The sequence below is a fragment of the Protopterus annectens genome, chromosome 2.part0, assembly GCF_019279795.1.
Source record: "Protopterus annectens isolate FY-2018-M chromosome 2.part0, PAN1.0, whole genome shotgun sequence".
Taxonomy (NCBI): Eukaryota; Metazoa; Chordata; order Ceratodontiformes; family Protopteridae; genus Protopterus; species Protopterus annectens.
The window spans coordinates 1114600781-1114616620 of record NC_056728.1 but is presented as its reverse complement, the minus strand read 5'-3'; the positions used below and the strand labels follow the sequence as shown (position 1 = coordinate 1114616620).

General features: G+C 43.1%; 1 protein-coding gene across 2 annotated transcripts in view; it reads right to left on the bottom strand.

Moving 5' to 3' along the window:
- SGMS2 (sphingomyelin synthase 2) overlaps positions 1-15840 on the bottom strand; it is a 784514-nt gene that overhangs the window by 117364 nt on the left and 651310 nt on the right. For both annotated transcript variants that reach the window (XM_044061313.1, XM_044061314.1), the window contains one exon: positions 10183-10336. In XM_044061313.1, coding sequence (XP_043917248.1) covers positions 10183-10336 — 154 coding nt within the window. The remainder of the gene's footprint in view (positions 1-10182; positions 10337-15840) is intronic.

The window sequence follows — 15840 nt, the reverse complement described above, 5'->3', positions numbered from 1 at the left end:
ATAATGCCCCCCCCACCCGATCAGGGAGGCGTCCGTTGTCAGAGTAGCAACTGGAGGGGGTGGAACAAAGGGTCTTCCCAATAAGAGCTGAGGGGAAGACATCCACCACATGAGATGATTTCTGCACGCCTGCGTGATCATAATGGTGTGGGACATTGGAAGTTGCTGGTATGACCATTGTGTAAAGAGCATCCATTGAAGGATTCGCATGTGGAATCTGGCTAATGGAAGCAGAGGTATGGCCGCCGCCATAATTCCCAACACTTTCAGCACTAACCTGGCTTTGATTCTGTTGTTGTTGAAAAGGAGTGAGACCAGTTTGTGTATGTCTGTTATTCTCTGATCTGTTAGTCTGCAGACATGTCTACTGTGTCTAGATTTGCGCCTATGAAGGTAATAGTACGACAAGGCGACAAAACAGACTTTTCGCAATTTATTGAAATGCCTAACTTTTGACAAATGCGAAAGGTGTAATCTCTGGCCATCAGAAGGAGATGCTTGGTGGGAGCTGTGAGGAGCCAGTCGTCCAAATATGGAAACACCTGGAATCCTTGTCGTCTCAGGTGAGAAGCTACCACTGCCATGCATTTGGTAAACACCGGGGCAGTGGTGAGACCAAAGGGCAGGGCCCTGAATTGAAAATGACTGGTTCCCAGCCTGAAGCGGAGGAATCTTCTGGAGCGTCTGTTCATTTTATGTGATAGTACGCATCCTGAAGGTCTATAGAGCACATCCAGTTTCCTTTTCCCAATAGGGGAAGGATGGACTGCAGCGTGACCATCCGAAATCTTGTTTTCTTGACTGATCTGTTCAAGATACTGAGATCCAAAATTGGTCTCCAGTCCCCTGTTTTCTTTGGAACTAAAAAGAACCTTGAGTAGATTCCGGATCCTTGCTGGTCTGCTGGAACTGGTTGAATTGCTCTTTTTGCAAGCAGCTTTGAAATTTCCAAAACCGCTAGATCCCTTTGAGCGGGTGGAACATCTGGAAGGGATTTTTTTGATTGTGGAATGCGAAGAAAGGGGATAGAATAGCCTTCGGAAATGACGGACTGTACCCATTTGTCTTGAGTCAGGGATAGCCAGGCTTCTGGGTACAGTGACAATCTCCCCCCGACTGCCTCCGAAGGTGGGCAGTCGGGCAACACCTCAGGGATGCTGAAAGGGCTTATCAGAGAAAGCTTCTCGATTGCCCTGGTTCTCTGGGCCCCCTGCCTCGAGGGCGTCTACCATTGTTATTCCCGCCTCTGCCTCTGGCGGGGAAACGACTTTGTGCGTCAGGCGAAGTCCCTTGAGACTGTTTACGGAACCACATTTTCCCACTTTTCTGGCCTTTGGGGTAAGGCCTAGAAGGAGTAGAAAACGGACTCCGACGGCAGAAAGAGTCTTGCCATCAGTCTCGCACCTAGTCAAGGTTTCTTTCACTTGAGGACCAAAGAGAGATGATCCATCAAACGGGAATTAGTGAAAGACGCCTTGAAGGGTCCAAAATTGCATAGCCGCATCCAGGCATGCCTACGTAAGGCCACACCCGTCCCTGCGGCCCTACTCGCCCATCAGCCGCATAAGAAAGGAGGCGATGGAGGAGTTGGCTATGGAGTTAAGGGTAGCCAGCTGAGTGTTCATCTTATCTTGAAAACCCACAGCTGTAGGGTCCTTCAACATGTCACTCGCTTCTTTAATCAAGTCCCTTTGAAGACGAGTAAAATGGCACAGGTAGTTCAGCGACGATAGCAAATGTCGCTGACGAGAACATCCGCTTCCCGTACCTGTCCATGGACCTCGATTCCTTGTTAGGTGGATGGACAGGTACTGAAGGATCAGCTAGTTCCTTCTTAGTGGCAGCAGCTACCACCATAGCATCCACAGAGACTCCTTTTGTCAAGAACTGTTTGTCTGCTGGTGCCGTTATGAATTTTGAGGGTCTCCTGGGAGTGGGGTCCACTGAATCAGGAGCCACCCATGCCTTTTTAGCTACCACCTGCATGAGGGGTCAAGGGGAGACACCCAGGAGGTGGAAGGACGAGCCAAACGCCTCAAGGTACACAGATTCATCCTCTGAAGGGTTGAGGGCTGGCCAATTTCCCCTCTGTTTGAGGATTTCGAGAAGGTCTGCAAAAGAGACATCTTCAGAAGGGGAACGGGGGGAACCCTCGGAATCATCTAAATCTGTGTCAGATGTGATGGACTCAGGTGAGTCAATGTGTTTCCTCTTACACTTCCTCTTCCGAGGGGCTCTTCTGCCAAATCAGGAGAGGCCTCGGAAGAGGATGAAATCCCACAGGGGTTCCTGAGGAGCTGGCTCTCTGCGGTCCGGGATGAGGGAGTGAGTCGACTTGACCTGAGGCACCGTGAGGGAGGCGGACGGAGCCGACTGTGGAGTAGAGCCAGGCTCTAACACACTCCGCATGACCTCGAACGCACCCCTGTCAGGCAAAGCCAGAGGTCCCCGCCCGAAGCTGAGAACCTCCCTCGGCACCGACAGTGATGGCTCCGAGGCGATGTCGGAGCTGAACTCACCAGCCAAGCTCCGAGAGGAAGAGCGGGTCGGACAAGGGTCCGACGCCACTCACCCCCACGGGGCCGACGAGAGAAGTTCCGCGCCGAGATTCTTCGAAAGAAGGAATCCGAGCCGAGGATGCAGCCGAAGACACCTGTATCGGCTCCGACGCTACCACAGTCTCGGTTCAACGCCCGGCCCGAGCTCAACGGAGTCGGAGGAGGAACATATTGATGGACAGGGGCAGGCATCGACTGATGAGTCGGGCTCTGAAGCATTTGGGCCAGTGCCTCGGACTTAAGAAGTCAACTCACTACCCTCTGAAGGTCATGATCCGACAGCCTCGATGACCTAGAGGAGTGAGATTTATGGCTCCGTTCAGACAGCAGAGGAGATGCTGGAGCCGAATGAACGGAGCCAAGGGATGGTGACCTAGATCTCTTCCTATATGTCGGCTCCGAAGGTCTGGTCGGAGCCGACAAGGAATTCTACTACCTCGGCTCCAGCCGGAGCCGAGGAACCACAGAAGCTGTAGACTCATCGGCTCCAGCCGGAGCCGATGCAGACATAGGTTTTGTAGACTTAGGTCTCGGCTCAGTAGCTGGAGCCGAGGACCTAGAAGCCTTGGAGGGCTTCCCAGAGACAGAAAGGGAATCCTCAGGCTTAAGTAGACCCCTTAGGATCAACTTGTTCTTTCTTTCCTGCAGGACCCTGGGGCTGAAGCCGTGGCATACAGCACAGGAGTCCTGCAGGTGCAAAGGCCCCAGGCAGTAGACACAAGAAGTGTGACCGTCTGTCAGAGACATTTTCTGACAGCACGCATCACACTTCTTGAAGCCTGAGACCTTTGTGTCTTTAGACATCCTAGACAAGAAAGTGTAACCACACACACTCAGTCAGACACACTGATTACACTAATCTTATTTTAAAACTCAAATATAAAACAATTAACTAAAAGTTTTAATTAAGAGCAACACACACACACACCACTAGGGAATGGGGGAAGGCCAGAAGGCCCGAGAGAGAACTTTAAAGTTCTTGTGGGAAAAAAACGGGATTTTCCGAAAAACAGGGGTAGAAATCCACTAAACTAAGGGAAAGGTAGTTAAACTTAAAAATATAGGGGTTTAAGTATTCTAAATTTACAGAAATACACTTACCAACAAGCCGGTAGAAAAACCAACACCTCGATCGCTGTAGCGGCAAACGAGATCTGAGGTAACTCACGCCTAGCATTGTGGGATATAAGGGGAGCCTCGAGCCGGTGGAACCAACTCTCGAGCTTTTAGAGTGGCCGAGTCGGAGCCGAGGTTGGCTCCGAACCCATCCAGCAAGAATGAAGGCGAGATAGACAACTTAACATCTAATGTTCTGGTTATATTTTGTGTTTAATATTTTGTCTGTTCTTCAATTTGCGTTTAAAAGTTGGAATTCCAAAATCCCACAATTCCAGTGGAGTAGGCAGGGTTACATAATTATGTATGCAGATTTTATGTTGATCAGTGTACATATTTTTGTCCAGTTGTACCTACTTTTCATGTGCCTCTGTTCAGATATTTGATGATTTCAGGATGAGTGGTATGATGTGGGATTGTTTTAATTTTTACTTTAGCATGGCTTACATGTCTCAGTCTCTACCTTTCATCCTGTCACTCTGAAGCCAGTTTCCTTAACTAAGGACTTAAGTGAAAGCTAATATTAAGTGCATGACTCATTTACTGAAATAAAATAACACCGTTCACAAACATAGCAGCTGGAAAATATGCCTGCATATGATGCAGTTTATAAGACATTATTTCTTTTGTTTTATATTCTGCCCAGCATAGGATATCTTTACATCTATCCTATGCATTCTTGAATTCTTCAACTGTTTTTGATTGTTTGAAGTGGATAGGCAGAAGCAGAGATACTAAAAACCCCTCATTAAAACATTTTATTGCAGAGTTGCAAGAGTTGTTTTGGAAGTGATTGCGCTAACTGTGGAATCATATTAATCAAGGTAAACTATGCTTTGAGTTCCACAATATCCCACCATTGTCCTTCTTTACTAGGCAACGCATTTGATATTTGGACTAGTTCGAATAAGCAATGGTTTACCATTCTTTCTTAGAACAAATACTTCTTCACTTCTAATTCATCACTATTCTTTACAGAAACATAGGTCAACTATTTTGTATATGTTCTCAGTCACTTAAATGTTAGAATCACATCATCATTCATTTTTATGGCCTGGGAGTTAGTGCAGTAAGTTTTTGTTTTTTTCTATTTCTAGCAATTAAAATCTACTTAACATTTTAAGTCTGTGCCAGTGGCATAGAGGGATTAAATTCTGACTTGACTAAAGGCTAGGCAATCACAGTTTGATGAGCGCCTTGGGCAGTTGGCGCAGGCAGGAAGAAGGGGTGTGCCCATACAGGGTGGGAGACTGTTTTTCGCCTGGCTTATGCTACAGCTTTGATGGCAGGGTCTCTGCTGAAATTGTCACAATACAGGGAGCTGGAAGACATGGGCATGGCCGCACAAGCCAGTGATTGTAGGCCCTGTCAGCACATGTGGGGAAGCAAACCTATGAAGACATGGGGACATATGTGATTCTTGCAGTGATGCTAGTTTTATGTCTCCACCACTGTCGGAGATGGGTCAAAATATAGAAAACCTTTCATCACTGAGATGATGCTAGCTGGTACAAAGCACCTTCACAGTTGTCTTGACAATTGTCCCCCTCAAACAGGGTAGTAACTGGTCAATGGAAGGCTTGATGTTTGGCAAGCAAGCAGGCATAAGGGAAAATGTTATGTAGATTTGTTTGTGTTGTAACTGCTTTTTAAATGCTTTCAATCAATCAGAACTTTTGTTAAGCTCTGCCTTCAGAATTCTGTAATGCACTTTCATGACTAGTAGAAGGTTGGAATCAACTCTTGGTCTAGGATTCATAGCAAGACGCACAGTATGTAGCATGCACTTGTACCGCCATAATCAGCAACATATAGAATGGTTCGGGGTAGTAGTAACTGATAGTCTCATGTTGTACTCTAGTACAATGAGTCCAAATGCACTACATATATGCATATAACTGTATAATGACATGCAGATAAAATGGGGTAATAATGCAATATTAAAACGTATGCAAGGTGAACCTAATCATGATTTATAGGTGTCTACATAATTCTGCAGTTCTGTGACCCTGACTACACAAGGGAAAGAAACACCAAAAATTGTCTCTGCTGCACACAGGAAGAATATTTGGAGTCAAAGCAGCCATCATGCAGCAGAATACTATAGTCCTTAATATCTCCAGTTCCCACCAGTAAGCATCTGGTACAATTTGGCAGAGGTCAACCACTGACATACCACAATTTCGCACATCAAAAAATTACTGATCACTTTAAGAGTTGATAATGACATTGTATGGGGCATGGTTAACATGCGTCACCCACACATGCAATTGACAGTAATCTGTAGTGTTCCCATACCACTAGGGACCAAGAAAGGTATAGTTGTTTCCATAATGTTTGCAGAGATCTTTCAGAACACAAAAACATATGAACAATATTAGGTGATAGTGGGAACAATACGAAACTTAGCCATACACATTGCCTAGTCACATAAACCTCTAAGCAGATACACTTAAAAGTTCTTGCTATCACTTACAAATACTTAATAGTGCTTATCTTATAATCAAGCAGAAGCATACATAATATTCTTGGTGTGAATTTGTGTCTACCAATCCAGTCATAACAACTACCTTTACAGGGAGCCAAAGCCCGTAGGCTGCGAATATAATGAATTAGTAATGTAGCGCTCCAACATGTTTTCCTTGTCTGTTGGTGCAAACTTAGGTCTCTAGTGTAGGCATATGGAGAACCACTAGTTTTGTAAAGAAATGGGAGACCAAACAAGACTGGTCCTTTCATAGCTCAAAAAAGTGAGATACAGGTCACTTTAGAGGAGCCAGTAAGCAACAACATACAAGGAGAGTCATGCTATTCTGTATGGATATTTGAAGGATTTAAAGCCTTTAATTTTCTAAATTAGACATCTCTGGAACCTTTTCAGTTGAGTGATGCACTTGGATTTGCACACACCATATGGGGCACTGTATTCGATGATGGGACTGATAAGGGAAGAGTACAGTGGTAGGATGTCTTCTTTGGATCTTGAAGATATTCCTTTGGACCACAGACCAACTGGAGACACATTTGGTATTTCACAGGCCTCTCGCCTGTATAATCTCAACAAGTTCCTTCATATAATCTATATGCAGAGGATCACATATGGGTTCTTATCACATAACAGGAGTCAGTCAATATCACTGCTGCCCCCTACGACTCTGCCCACCTCCCTGAAATGAAGATTGCCATACACTGCACACAGATATCAATAAAGGCCCCACATACTCCAGAGTCACAAAGGTTTGTGAAAAGGAAAGGCTACTGTTTCAGAAACTGCCAAGCAGTGTGAGATGTGTGAGATCCTAACCAGTGTGTGCCTTGACAGCATCCAAGCATTTCACATGAATCACATATCTGGCACACAACTGAGTTATATTATCAGTGCTGGCATTTGAAAATACACAGAGCCATCTAGTTAAGTGTAAACACTGCAGCAAAAGTGAAACTATACAGCATCAATATATAATCTCCCCAAATGTCCATATTCTAAATGCTTTACATCTGCTGGGGCCCTGCTTTACAACATCTGTGCGGAACCCACACAGTTATGGCCAAACTCCAGCACAACAACAGACATGCACAAGCCCACAACATCACAGAACAAATGTTCACCTTGCTCAAAGCCCACAACATCACATAACTTATGTTCAACCTGCTCAATGCCTGCTTCCTTAGCTAGGACACTAGAGGGGATCTCCAGTATGACCCTGCCACAAGCTAGCAAAATGTTTTTAGCGTGTTGCATGCTGTATTATGTGGTGGTAAGGAGAAAGGCAGGACAGCCCCAAGATACTAGCATGGTTAGACTTTACAGACACAGTCAACAGGGAAGGCATGCCAACACACTTTAAGTGTCTGATGAGAGGGTGTTGGAACAGCTGCAACCAGCAGCTGCACAACCACCCCTAGACAGCAATGGGTGGAGGATTCACAAGCAAAGTGGTGACATTCTATCCAAATATATGGGATCTGAATACACAGTGGCTGAGTGGTACTACACAGGTCAAACACAAGGCTTACAGTGTAAATGCCATGTTGTACTAGTCAGTGAATGGATTAATCACACTGTACATCAGAAGTTTGCACACTTGAACAGCAAGGAAGGTGGAGTGGGTAACAGTTATTATAACATGCCGATGTGGCTAGGAACACAATGACACACGTCTGTCTACACACTGAAGGTATATCACAGGAGTCTAAGATGGAGGTCTCGAGGCAATGGGGATTCTGGGTCATATACAGTTTCCTCCTGGGAAGGGTTATGGGGGTTATGCCATGTGACTGTAGCCTGATGCAGAGGAAGGTGTCCTGATATTTCGGGTTTTATGTATCATACACAGTTTTCTCCTGCGTTCTGTATGAGCTATTGCTATGTATTTAAGATCTCTAGTTGTTACACTCGCTTGTTGCACTGGGACTTGTGGCTCTTCTTTTAAAGATGGTGTACAACTATGGGAATTTAAAATTCATGAGGTCAACATATCAGTTGTCCTGGCAATGGAGGGCAAGACTCATGGCCTCCCTCAATGAGGATGATAGACATAACTGGGGTACAAGAAATCTCTTCCAGAGTTGTTAGATTTGAATGTAGCAAGGACTAACTCATCCTCTGAGCATAAAAGCACAAAGCTGATATAGCGGAACTAAATTATTTAGGTGACAACTATATATGTAATGGGTCTCCTACAGTGCAACCCAGGTATGTACACTTCTCTAACCAATACTACTAGTATTTATGGTGATGGTGGCACCAACAATCCTCCACATGAAGGTGAACACAAAATAATTTTGTACCAACAAAGACATCAGGAAAGCAACTGCCACTGTATCCCTAGCCTCCATGTTTTTAAGGATGCTAAGAAACACAGCAATGAAGTACATGCTGGACTAGACTGCATCAGAATGTGTCTGGTTGATCCTGCAACACATCTGCTGATTAATCCCAAGAGCAGTCCAAACACTAAGGACAACATGTGAAATGTGATGACATTAGGCACCCATGTGAGGCTGCAAACTGGTGGGTATACCCATTTCAGATGCAGTGTATGAATCTGTAGTCATAGTGCAAAGGGAGTTTCCCTGGTAGTTAAAACCATGGGAGATCCCTCTACCATGGAAAGTGGTGAGTGCTCAAATTATATAGCTTACTTTCTTCTATTGGTGAGGCCAAACCTTCAGCCTATATTGAGAGTGTGTGCATACTCAAAGTGGAGATAAACAATGACATTATTTAGGGTATACCCATTTCAGATGCAGTGTATGAATCTGTAGTCATAGTGCAAAGGGAGTTTCCCTGGTAGTTAAAACCATGGGAGATCCCTCTACCATGGAAAGTGGTGAGTGCTCAAATTATATAGCTTACTTTCTTCTATTGGTGAGGCCAAACCTTCAGCCTATATTGAGAGTGTGTGCATACTCAAAGTGGAGATAAACAATGACATTATTTAATCAGACAGTGACTCATGTACCTGTGTCTCACTCCCATCATCATCAGCTTCAACACAGATGCCAACATTAGCTTAATGTTATGCCTCAGCCCCTAGAAGTGTCACTGTAGCAGTGCTCTGTTGTATGAATACCAAACAAAAGATGCAGTGGAATGAGCATGGGTACTTATACCACAACAGTGCCCCTGCGTCATTCATGCTAAAAGTAAGGTAGTAAAACCCCAACTTGTGTCTACCACCATCATGACATGGCTAGATACCTGAAGTATTTAAAACAACACAAGCCAACAGTTGCAGCATCCAACGAGATGTACGTAGGACTTGGACAATGCAGGCATCATTTTAATGGCCTGTAGCACAGGAATCCTGATCAGCTCCATGTATGGGAAGTGTAGGTTAAGTAGGAATGCAACAAATGTTATAGCAAATATCTATTTTTTCTTTATTATATTGTTTGTTTTCTCTTTTATCCTGTTGTGCTTTTGGCACTGTTAATCTTTCCTGCAAGTTTGTGTCATCCTAGGAATTAGGTCTGCTGTTGTCTAGATCTTCCCTGTCAGGTAGATGTCAAGGCGGTGGTGGTTCCACTGCATGTGATATGTGTTCTACATTTTCTGTAGGTGTCTGCAGGTCCTTCCTTCTGGATCATACTGCACCTTCTCAGAGTGACTGCAGACTACCTGGTGTGTATCTATGTATAGTTGTAATATACTATGAATACATGTCTTAAAAAAGTAAAAATAGCATGTCAAGATAAATGCAGCCATATCCATTGGACAGTTTTGTTTCCTGTGGTGACAGCAAACTGAAGAAAAATCTCCAAATGTTTAAACAAATAAAAATATAGAGCCATATTTCCTAAGATACTGATTTTACTGCTCTTCTGTATACATTAAAACTAGTGCTATGTTTGTTAAGCTTACTTATCCCACTGCAAGTAGCATGCAAACCAATGAGCTCAGTATTACATCATACAGAAAACAAGGATCCAGTGCTCCAAGGCCCACCATAACAAAACATATATGCATAAACTAACAAATTATTTTTTTGTGAAAATGGCTTACATTCTTTGATAAATAAATAGGTGATCGTCAAAATGACAGTATGGCCACTGAAGAGAAAGTCTCCGCACATGATGTGAGATCCAGTTATGGAAAGGCCACCACCTGATACCAGCTTGATGACTCTCTGAATTTTAGCCTCAGAGTCTCCATGAAGCTGAAAAACAAACAAAATGAAGGTTTACTGCAACTAGAGCTCTGCACAGGTTAAATTATTTTATTCTAGTTCTGTGAAATTGACTGTCTTAAGAGCTAACAATTTCTGATGTAACTAGCACATACCTTACTACTCACTCTCTCAACTATCACTAACACAGTTCTGCTATGGCTGGAACATTTTGATATTTTGCCTTGGTGTCCTTTTGCATTACCTTTCTAAAGGGGTCCCTATTAAATTGCCGAAGGTTTCAAAGTTCGAATGTCATATGGTTGACATCACATGATTGAACTTTAAAAAGTTCGAAGGTGAAAGGCAATGGCTCTGTAAACGCAGAATGGGAAAATTTCCCTTTTCTGCACTGAAGTGCGGTCTCGGAGTTGGTATATTTAAGTAGGGGGGTGTGGATTGCTCAGAGCATTAAGGTAAGTTTTTTTTTTTTTTTTGACTTTTTTATTATATATTCAAGGTTTCAAGTTTCACTCCTATGTTGTCGAACATATGAGGTTCGAAATTTTGAAGCTTCGACTATATAATATAGACCCTTTCTAAAGACAGCCTCCATAATTGTTAGGCATAAGTACTTGGGTGCACACATAGCTGTAAGTGCTATGCCCCACTTCTGTAGCCTTACTCAGATTACATTACATCTGCAAGAAAATGCACTAACTACAGAGACACAAGGTTTTAAAAATGCTTAATTATAGAAGATTCATTGTTGCCTTGGGGCACTCCTGGAATAAGCAAATGCTAGAAGGATGGATAAAAAAAAAAAAAACATTACAAAAGTACTCTCATACCTGTCACATCTTACTATGAGGAGCTCTCTACAATGGGTGGAACACCAGGGTAGAATCAAAAAATCCCAAAAGTGAGGAAAGAGCCCAGGAAATAGGGTGCAATCTGGGGAAGATGGCTTGCATTAGTACCACTGCAACAACGCACTATACACAGGAATAGGTTTGTTAGACTGTACTGTTCATTGAAGACATGCATTAATAACCAGCTGACTAAAGCACATATTCTTGCATTAGACATGACTGAGAAGCAAATACTGCAAGCTGATCCTCTTGGATGACCTTATAATATTCTAAATAAAGACCTACCAGTTTTCGTTTGACAAAACATGGTAGAGGGAGTACTCTACTTGGTCACTATTTGACTCTCTCTCTGGTAGAATAAAAGGGCATGAACTAGCAGCCACTCCACCTATGATCATCAAACTAGTGAACCAATGCTGCTGAGTCACATCCAACTGCAGATAAAAATTAAACTGGCACTGAATCTCCAAGCCACTGAAAATACTCTTTTCTCTTCTTGCTAAGAGAGAAAAGAAAGCGTGATGTTAAGTTAAAGCTTGGACATTACTTTACAAAGCACATACTAGTATTAGTGCATGATTGTACATTATCAGACACTATATGTTCAGTTGTGTGTTTCATTAAATCTGCGTAATGTAGAACTGTTTTCTTTTAATGACATAGAATAATTTATGGTTGTTAGGCTCACTGTTTCCTTCATAATAAAAATTACATCAGTACGGTGTAGTACCATATGAGCATTTAGTAGCTTGATTCAAAATGAATGACCAATTCTATTTGTTTTATTTTAAATATTTCTAACCTTTGTGGAGTGCATTGCCTCATACCCACTGCTGACCCTTGTTTCCTTCTTGTTTGTTCAGGACTATTATTTGGACTTTGAAAATCTGATACAGCACAGGAAGTTACATCAAGTACTTCAATTACAGACTTGTCAACTTTATTTACATACCAAAGTTTCAGTCACAGACCACTACATACTTGGGAATAATAACTACAGATGCAGTTTTTATGTCAATTTCCCTTCACTGTACAAGTGATATACTTAATCAGATCATTTTTTTAAAGTAAAGATTTTTCATTTGTTTATTTGACAAAGACTGTGGCTGATGTCTTTTTTTCTAGTGAAGGTTATCCTCACAACATTGCTGTGATTGCTGATATCGGCTCTTTTGAACAGAGATACTGTTTGTCCATTGGCTATCATAGTGTATGCTGGTTATCTCATTAAAAGTATGATCAGTAAGGTACAATTACACAAGTCTTACCTGTAATAGTAGATGTTCGTAGAACAAACTGCTTAAATGACTTATGGGTAGCAGTCTTCTGCTACCCTCCCTCTGGCAGTCTACTGAAGCTCAGAGCCTCTCCCACTGCTTGTCTGCGGGTGTGTTGGACCAATCACCTGCACACCTCTCAAGTGTACCTCATTACGAGGAACGTACCTCATTTGGGGTCTTAAAAAGTTCATGTTCCTTGAAGTTCCACATTGAAAGGGCCTGTCACACATTCAGTGTTAGGAATTTAAGTGAAATCTATGGTAAATAGAAATGAATTGTATGAATTCATTAAAAGATCTTCTTTATAAGTAAAACCAGAATATTTTAATCACCCTATGACCTTCCTAGTTGAAGCTGTTTGCAAGCCATTAGAATGTGTTCCACATTTTGTCCATTTGTTCCACATCATGAGGGCTAGTGCTGCTCATGCTGGAGATGGAAGGTTGAGAGCTATGATCACCTAGCAGTAAAGGGACTGCCCCTTAGACCCACAGACAGGATCCATTCTAGGGTCGAGCAGGCAGAGATTATGAAAATGCATGCTTTATGAACACATGAAAATGCATGCTTTATGAACACCTACTGTTCCAAATTAAAAAAAAAAAACACACAATATTAAAGGCTGCTGAGCATAACTCAATGTCCAATACCAAGCTATGTACATTCATAAAAGGGGATATTGTGGGTGGGTAATGCCTGTAAGGCAGTGTGTTCTACAGACATCTACTGTTACAGGTGAGTAGGACTTAAACAAATGCACTATGTTTAGTAAACACACTGCCTTACTGACATATGGGTAGAGTCCCAAAGCTTACACAACCTGTGAGGAGGAATGATAAGGATCCAGGAGCCCCTGGAGAACAATCCTAGCAAAGCCCGCTTTGGATTTAGAAAAGGCCTCCAGCTTGCAGCGCTTTGTAAAGGTATGGACAGATGACTAAGTTGTTGTCTTTAGAATACTTCAAGTTCCCTCCTTTCCAATACATCACTAAAGAGGAAAAGGCCCTGGTGGAATGTGCCTTTACCTTGCCCGGATTTGCCTTGTTATTGTCGGTGAGACAAAAAAACAGTACCACAGGTCAAACAACAAGCAACGGTTTGCTTGTAGACAGGTTGACCCTTCTTTGTCCCTGTGTAGAAAATAAAAAGCCTTTCAACCTCCCTTAAGGGTTTTGTTCTGTTTAGGTACTACCTAAGCTGCTGATGCACATCCAAGATATGAAGTATCCTCTTTCCCTTATCCTTAGCTTCTGAAAAGGACACAGGGAGATTAACAGACTGACTTGAGGGATAGAATACTGAGACCACTTTTGGCACGAAAACAGAAGTTATGTCTTACCATAATGTTCCATCTGTGTTGTCGATCTTCATCTATTCTTGGCTTGTGGGTATACGGTTCCGATACTCGGAATCGATCTGGCCGATATATAGCTCACGTCAACCAAAAGTCTTTCAAGCTGCTAGTTGACCCACAATACCTCTCTCCACATTACCTCAGATCAAGTTTGCAATCATACTGAAGAAGGCACGTTCACTCCAGTCAAAAACCTTGTCCAAGGTATCCCTAATAACAATAAGAACCCAGGACAGGATTTCGCTCCACCAGAAATGCGAAGGTGGGGCAGGCGGGAGGGACGCAAGAATAGATGAAGATCGACAACACAGATGGAACATTATGGTCAAACATAACTTCTTTATCTGATGTCGTCAATCTTCATCTATTCTTGACTTGTAGGACAGAGTCCCCAGCTATCTTAGATCCTGGGTGGCTCTATGGAAAAATTTTCCTGAGATCCATAGAACCAAAGGAGGCTCTCCCCCTGGAGATCATGTCCATTTTGTAATGAGTAATAAACGTATGTGGTTTAGCCCAAGCAGCAGCTGTGCAAATATCAGACATAGAAGCTTTAGAATGAAAAACAGCTGAAGTCGCCACAGATCTGGTAGAATGTGCCTTCACTGGCATATTGAGACACAAGCATTCTTTCGTGTAAATTAAGGAAATGCAATCCCTTAATCATCTAGACAGAGTAACCTTAGACACAAGTTTGCTCAAGGTTGCACTTGCAAAGGACACAAATAACCCTTCTGATTGTCTAAACTGTTTCCAAATAAAAATGTAATCACCTCAGGCTTTGTGCCCACTGAATGGCACACAGCAAAAGTTATCCCACTCCAGAAAGGGGGAGCCACCATGGACCCCGGGAACTACCGCCCCATTAGCCTGACGGGCCTGGTCTGCAAGGCTATGGAGCATATCATCATGGAACTTATAAACAATGACATTGGTAATCTCCAAACTCTGCACCCTACCCAGTTCGGGTTTGTAAAAGGCAGATCATGTCTCCTAAACCTGACAGACTTCTTTGAAGCAGTCATCAAAGCTGCAGATGAGGGTAAAGTGATAAAGACAGCCTATCTAGATCTCGACAAGGCTTTCAACACCATCCCCCACTCTGGGATTATAGACAAACTCACTAAACTAGGTATAAATCCCTATGTCACAAGGTGGGCTGTCAACTGGCTCACTGACCGAACACACACTGTGAAAGTAGAAGACTCTAAATCCAACTCCAGACCAGTGACAAGTGGAGTATCACAGGGTTTAGTCCTAGGTCCTCTCCTGTTTGGTATCTACTTCTCTGAAGTACAGGCTAACACAGAGGGTCTTTGGCTAACAAAGTTCGCAGATGACTGCAAACTAGGAGCCATAATAAAATCTCCTAACGATGTGGACATCCTACAAAAGGGTCTCACCGAGACAGATGCCTGGTGTCAAAGCCATGGCCTCAAGTTCAATGCCAAAAAGTGCATTGTCATCCCTTCTGGTAAAAACTCTGTACCCATGAACTACCACATAGGTGGTAGTCTACTTAACACCGAAGTGTGATAAGAGACCTTGGGACACAGGTGAACAGTATTCTCTCCTTTGATAATCACATTGCCACAGTAGTCAGGAAATCCTTCTATGTGGCACACCTCATCACAAAAGGTTTCTCATCCAGGAAAAAAGAGGTCATTGTTCCCCTCTACTCATCACTCAATAGAACCATTATAGAGTACAACACCCCTTTTGGGATGTACCTCACAAGACATCTACAATAACTGGAAAGGCCACAGAAATACCTCACAAAGAGGATTACCGGCCTCAAACAGATGCCCTATGCAGACTGTCTCATAAAACTCCAGCTTTACTCTGTCGCATATCGCCTACTCAGAGGCGATCTCTGCCTAACATACAAAGCTATGTCAAACCCAGAACTGTTGGACATGCTCCACATAAAAAAAATCCCAATCCCTCTGAGCTACATGCTCTAGGGACCTAAACCTTGTCACCACAATAAACAGAACATGCTGGAGGGATAGATTCCTGACTCAGAGACTTCCCATACTCTGGAACAAA